The sequence below is a fragment of the Triticum urartu genome, unplaced genomic scaffold (assembly GCF_003073215.2).
Source record: "Triticum urartu cultivar G1812 unplaced genomic scaffold, Tu2.1 TuUngrouped_contig_3100, whole genome shotgun sequence".
Classification (NCBI taxonomy): Eukaryota; Viridiplantae; Streptophyta; class Magnoliopsida; order Poales; family Poaceae; genus Triticum; species Triticum urartu.
Genome location: NW_024113620.1, coordinates 1 through 7,315, shown reverse-complemented (window position 1 = coordinate 7,315; position 7,315 = coordinate 1). Strand labels below are relative to the sequence as shown.

The 7,315-nt window shown below is 50.7% G+C and overlaps 1 protein-coding gene across 1 annotated transcript; it reads right to left on the bottom strand.

Moving 5' to 3' along the window:
- Positions 1-309: 309 nt before the first annotated feature.
- Positions 310-1,344, bottom strand: LOC125527160 (zinc finger protein 8-like). The gene has a single exon (XM_048691722.1). The coding sequence runs from the start codon at positions 1,257-1,259 to the stop codon at positions 534-536; it is 726 nt and encodes a 241-aa protein (XP_048547679.1). The 5' UTR covers positions 1,260-1,344; the 3' UTR covers positions 310-533.
- Between the last annotated feature and the right edge of the window lie 5,971 nt (positions 1,345-7,315).

Genomic DNA, 7,315 nt, shown 5'->3' with positions numbered 1-7,315 from the left:
TACATCCGGACGACTAGACCGACTTTAAACTTTTTCCAACAGGTGAGGACTCTGAATAATTATCTTTAATGAGAGGATATTAGCAGTGATGGAACAGCTATCATTGGTTGACGGGGACATTCCAAGTCGACTGAACCAGTCACTGTCTTGACTAGCAATACAGTTTTCAATTGCGTAATCATGATTGTACAATCATTTTGGGCTTTCTCTCCTAATAAAAATGCCCGCTCAAGAAAAAAAAAAAGCAGTCATGCCAAACTTTTGTGAAGTTTGAAACTACGAAATCATCTGGAACCGAACTTGCTAGCAGAGTCTTAGGCACTGAATCGCTCATGACCAAGCTAAAGAAAATGGAGAGAAGTACACATTATTCAAAATGCATGCCAACTTAACTTGCATTCTAATTTTATAAAAAAAACAAATGAACGCCGTCGATTACAGATGATAACAGTAATTATATAAGACTAAACAGGGTGATTGACCTGAACAATTAAGGTAAAGATACCACCTAGGTCGACAACAATTGCAACGGACTACAGGCAGAGGTCCAGGCTTACAACGCCCTCCTTCTGCCCCATCATTTCGGACCTACCGATCTCCGTGGGCGACCCGCCGGTGAGGCACGACGGCAGCGACGTCACCACGCTCATCGCCACATTATTCCCATCCTTACCGGCCACCTCTCCGGTCCCAGCAGCCGCCGCCGCCGTCGCTTCATCGTGCCGGCCGGCGGCACCAAAAGCACCAGCACCCACTGGCGTCGGCCTCCACCCCATCCCCGGCACGGGCATGCCGCCGTACGCCGCGGATCGCGCCACGCCGCCGTACATGCCCGGCCACACCGGGTACTGCGGCGGCGGCATGGGAGCGGCCTGGTGGTGGCCGTAGCCGCCGAACAGGGCGCCGTAGACGTGCGCGCCGGCCGGGAGGTAGGCGGCGGCGAGGGAGGCCTCGAGGTGCGCCCGGCGCGCGTGCTGCCGCTCCCGCTTGTGCGCGTTCTGGTGCCCCCCCAGCGCCTGCGACGTCGGGAAGTTGCGGCAGCAGTAGTGGCACTCGAACTTGCGGGTCTCCCCCTCCCCGACCGCCGCCTCCGCCTTGGGGGGCAGCTGGTCGGCGGCAGCGGCGGCGTCGTTGGAGAAGTCGCAGCCGAAGAGGCGGATGGTGGCGTCGGCCGGAGGCTGACCGGCGGGGCGGACGACGAGCGGGAGCTGCGGGAACGAGTCGGCGCCCCCGAGCACGGTGCCATGCGGCGCGGCCATGGCGGAGAGCTGGCTGGCTAGCTAGCTTCCTGAACAGTGACCGGCGTTGAGTCTGTGACTTTGTGTGCAGGAAGCGGGCAAGGGGGCGGGTGGTTTTATGGCGAGACGACGACATGGAGAGACGGCCGGGCGTCTGCAGGCCGGGCGGGCGGAGGGGACAGGCCCCGCCGGGGGACCGAAGTACGTAGGAGCCGGGGCGCTCATTGAAGGCTAACCATCTCGTCACCCTCCAAGTACACTCACGCAAACCGATCGGCAGTGTACCGCAGCTGCCCGCCTGGCCCTGCGCACGTACTGCATGCATGCATGCATGGCCGATAAGACTATATGCCCCATCACCATTCGCTAGGCAGTACGTGTACGTGCATGCATACGTGATGTAGGAGGATAGGGCAGCGCGCATTGGGTGCTATGTTCGTGCGATCCGCTGCCAAAAGTCACACCCAACCCGCGTTACCAAAACTTGAAGCTCAGACAGAGTCTATGTGAAGATGAGCAACAAAATTAGGGAAATTTGTGAACGGCAATTAAGAGCGTGGTACTGCGTGCTCCATGACCTCGCGAACATGCTTGCACAGTGCGTGGTGACCCATGCATGGATGCGTGGATGGGCGCAACCACGGGCGGCGCCGGTGGTCCTTCCGGCCGTGGACGGCGGCAGGGCGGGGGGAGAGACGAGACGGGACGCGGCTGTGCTGTTGCGCTGGCACCTGCAGCCAAATATGATTACCGGGCCGGCCCTCGACGCTGTATGCATGCTAAAGTCTCGCCCTTTAACTGCATGGACCGATCGCTCTCTCGCTGAACTCCGAACGATCACCAATTCCTGCTGTCCGATCGGCATGGTTATGGACTCGGGTGTGCCCTTTCCGGGTGGGATCTACATGCCCTTGCTTTGCAGCATTGCATGCCATGGATAGCTTGTCTTTCTAGCTTTTCCTGCATGCTTTGCTGCCCTTCCATGACTTTTCTCCGATCGTCAACTGCATCGATCGATCTCGATGCACACCTCTGGGCTCCGGAGTCTCTACCGACGCGACCCTGTGGACTCGAGCTTTGTCATGTCGTTCTGAGAGAGAGGCCGGAAAAGAAGCTACTGCTACGTACTACAGTACGCTGTCCAGCTATGAGAGCGAGCGGCTCTGACAGACATACGGCCGGCCGGGCCGTCGTCATTGCGTTGGCATTGCACACCGCTCTGTCAGTGTCAGGCCGCCGGAAGTACGTACTGACTGACTGACGGGGTAACGTTGAATTCGGACCAACAACCCAACCAGTCTACTGCTCTCTAGAAAAGCTGCTCCCATCCGCGGCCGGCCGGCCGGCCTGTGCGAGTCACGACCATCATCACTTGCCTGTGACTTGTGAGCAGTGGGCGGTACCGTATATATACCACCGCGCTGTAGCCTACCCGTACGTAGGTACCAGCCCAGCCATTGGCTGCAAATATCGCGAGTACGTACCCGGCATGGCAACGCAGCGCGTCGGCCGTATTACCGTCGATGATGCCAGACCAATTAATTAGTTTGCTTTTAATTTGGGAACGACTTCACGTCTGTATGCATCACACCCTAAGACCTTGTACAATGCTAGGCCTTCTTTGGTTCATAGGGTAGGAAAATTATAGGAATAGGAAAGTCATAGGAAATAAGATGACATGCATCTCAAATCCTATGAGTAGGAATATGAGAGAAGATGTCCTTTGTTTCACATCATAGGATTTTTTTCATTAAGTCTAGGCTAATGTTTATTTTCCTATGAAATATGGAGGATAGAAAGATTTTCGCCATAGGAATAGGATTCCATTCCTACAAACCAAAGAGCTCTATAGGAAATTTTTCCTATAAAAATCCTACCCTATGAATTTTTTATAAAATTCCTCCAAACCAAAGGGTGTTTAGAGAGGTTTTTCTTAGACACCGGTGCTTAAAAAAATATAATTTATTTTTTTAAGCACCATCCTTAAGCATCTTGCATTGTACAAGGCCTAAATAGCACATAGTACGATCATAATCGATCGTCACTCACATCTACTGTAATATAGCTAGGTTGGCCCTACGAATTATCTCTTCTTTAGTGCTCGTAGTTAGCTGTCATTCCTTAGCAGTCGTCCAGTCCAACTAACCCAGCGCAGCCCTGTTGATCCGCCGTTCACTCGTCTTTTCTTCTCCATTCATGGCCATGAAGCTGTCACGACCAGCTCCAAAGTACGTACCGTGCCGTGCCGTCCAGAGACACTACGCGCTTGCATGGATCGCGGTACGTACCGTACCGTGGGCGCGCGCTCTCCCTCAACTGCCGCGGTCCGGCACTGTAGCATGCATCCATGCATGCATGCGATTCCCGTCCACGAACAAAGCAATTATCATGCATGGCTCCGTTGTACATGGACACCAGAACATATGGCATATACTACGCGTTCAGAAATTAAGATGCCATGTGTTGTCGCCATAATGGCATTCAAAAAAAAAAGAGATGACATGTGTTGTCAATGAGCAATTAGAACACACACTTTACGTCATTACGTTTGCGGAGGAGACCGGGGTTTTACATAAGATGTCCAGCCGGAGTTTTCCCCGTGGTCGGGCATGGCCAGTGGAGTTGTTGTCGACGCGGTGTGCTTCTTAGGTGGCAACGACGACCACCTCCTACATGGGCGTGTCGTGCTTCGATGAGGCGTGTTGCTGTCAAGTCGAAGCAGTGGTTTGTGGAGCTATGGCAAGTGACCACGATGACACACCATGCATGGTCGCGCAATGGCTTGGTGTCTCTCTGAGACTTGCGGTCTGTGAAGTCGGGGCTGTCCAAAGACCGCGTTGTGGCAATTTTGCCTCGCAATATGCGGCGGAGCATTGGGTCTGATGGTTTGGGTTGGCACGGGTTGTTACAGCGGTACAACTTTTGGGATGTCGCTGATGCTAAGATGTGGAGTCGGAGTCGGCGAGGCAAGGCACTTGAGTTGATGGTAAAGACACTGAGCATTGAGGGTTAAAGCTCGCGCTTTGTGCCAAGTTTGGCTTGTTTGGCCCTTTTTGATACGATCCTTTTTCGGACTTGAACTCAATGGGTTCCAGCAGCTAGCTTATGCTGGAGAAGAACCACAACCAGTGTCGTCTCGTTCTCAGCGGCGACAGTCTCCTTTTCAGCTCATTACCAGGGAAATAGATGACACCGATCCAAATCTTTTGCCTCCATTTTCAAAAAAATAGTAGACGGTTTGGCTCCCGAGAGCATATATATGCTACTCCATGCACACTAAAATCATATATCAAATTCAAAGAGGTTTGAATATTTGTTGACAATATACATATTCATGTCTACCATCCAAGTGCAAGTTTTCATAAAAATAATGACATATGTTGTGCTATAGAAAAAACAAAACTGGATGCACTAAAGAGGCTGTTTTTAAGCAAGAAAATTGTTTTTTTTTCACATGCCACAAAACTTATTCCATTGCATTTGAAATCTAGATGTGCATATAAGACGTGGTATATAGTTGTGCATATGCTTTTAGACTTCTCACATCACCTTAACCGTTCTCACCTTGGAAGCATATGTTCATGCGTGTCGACTTGAACATCTCCACTATCACTTACACTTCAAAAACACGGGGTGTCACCCTATTGGCTAGACCCACAAGGAGTGCAGCTAGCTCACCCGCAAGATCTAGCCTTGATTGCGCTCAAAGAGTTTCTTCTATAGAAATATATGCCTCTAGAGGCTAGTCCGGGATGGTCTTGTTTTCTTCTAAATATTATTATAGCCAACTTTAATATGTACATGCACGTACAGGGCCTAGCTAACTCCAATAGCTGAGCGCTCTGCATGCATGTTAGCACGTTAGATGTAGTGATGTGCCATACCTACCACTATGGATGGCTTTACTTAATCTCTCCACGGACCTTTTCAACACAACACGACACGCACGTACGTACGCTCCAACCCATGCTGCTGCATGCATGCAAGCACGGCGCGTAGTTGCGTGCGTACGTATATACGATACGTACGTACCGCGCCGGTCGACCGTGAGCAATGGACGTACGCGCGTGCGCGGGACAGGCCGGAGCGCTGGCTGGCTAGCCCGGCCAGCACAGGGATCAAAGCCAAGTACGCGTGTACGTGTACGTGCGCACGCACGTTGGGGGGTCACGTACCCGCCTACATATGCACGCACTGAGAGCCAGGTTACAACTCACGATGTAGTAGCAGATGTTCATCCTTTGTCCATTTTTATGTGTGCTGCCGGTCCTCACAAAATAACCGTGTAGCGTGCGTGCAATGATGCGCTGCGTCCACACGTACGTGTACCTCGCTGCATGTCGCGTCGTTTGCCCATCGATCTCCACATCTCTGACTCCATGCACTGCTACGTACTCCAGTACGTACTTACGTACCGGTACTGCGTAGATGGGCGATCCGTCGAGTTTATGGCTCATGAAACCAACATCGCACGTACTTTGTACTCCGTATATACCCTGGTCTTTTCCTCCCACGGTAAAACGATGAAGTTAACCGTGCCAAAAGTGTGGGAGATGGAACAGCGGTTCTGAAGTTTACGGCATGGTCCATGTACACCTTCTCTAGTGATGTTTTTCTGGTACTCCAGCAAAGCTCTGATGAACAGATCTGACACAAACGGATCACAACCACTTTGCAACTTTGATGGTTGGTTGACTATTGTATATATATGCATGCATGTAGGCGTCGGACTTGTACGCGCGCCTTGGCGTTGGTGCGTGTCCTAACGACTGTCCTAATTACACACGATTCTGATCACGGCCGATAATGCATGTTACTACCACCTTGAGTCTCTGGCCTCGATCGCGTCGTCCCCATCCAAATTTCAAAGACGTACTTGAAGGTCCAAATCAAGTGGTCTGCTAAGTGCTAACTAGCCTATATATAAGCTACTTCACCCCACAAATTTCAGCCGGACGCGTGCAGCCTTGTAAGCTTAATTGACGCGTGGTGCTACTACACAGGCCCGTACATCCACAGGTGCTAGTGGAGCCGCTGCACAGGGCCCCCAAAAATCTGGGGCCCCCAATTTTTGTGCAAGTACTATATATATATTACTAAATCCTGAGATTAATAAAGAGGAAAGACTGGATCGTTAAACTGCCAAAAGAATAAAGTGCAGCCCCAGCCCAACGCACGTCAATTAATCCACCAAGCCCCAACGGAACAACAGGCCCATAGCCCAACTCATCTCTCTCACGGAGAATTCCAGAAGACTGAAGACAGATCGAATTCCCCTGTTCTTTTCTCTCTTTCTCTACAACTCTATTCCTCGAGACCAGGACTCGCCAGCAGCTGGCGAATTAACTCGCTCGCAATTAACTCGCAGACTCCTCATCTCCTTCCTTGGATGGCTTCCCAATTATTATCCAAGAAGAGAGTCGTTGATGGCAAGTACACACTGAACTGCAGGTTCGTTTCCGCATCAATCTATAAATTAGGGCGTTTTCCACTGCTTCTTCCACTGATCCATCAATCCATCCATCGTCCCCTTAGAAAAACAAGAGGTTGGAACAGGCCTGGGTTGGAATCTCGCTGCTTGGTGGCCGCAGTCCCTGGAGGTGAGCAATCGGAGCACCAAGCGCCCCCGCCTGATGATCTGCATCCGTGAACAGTCAGCAACCAATGGTTGTTTCGCCCCCTTTTCACCCCCTTTTTAGTTGATCCGTTGTTCTTTCTTGCATTTGTGTATCCTTGGTTTTTCTTATTTTTCTAAGATGTCTTCTAGTTCTAAACGCCCTGGTAGGAAGTATGAATCTGGGTATGGAAAACGTACAAAGAAGAAAAAAGCTGAAAAACTTAATTCATTCTCTGAAGGGGTCTATTGATAAATTTGTTGTGAAAGAACTACAAGTAAAAGATGGACTTGTAGATCAAAATTCTAAGATTTTTCCCTTGTATTATGTAGTTCCTTGAGAAATCTGTACTGCCGTAGTGACTAATAAAAATAATGTTTAAATTGCCTACTTGACCTTTTTATACATGGGGCCTAAATTGTGATTTCGCTCCGGGGCCTCAATTTCCGGGGTACGGCCCTG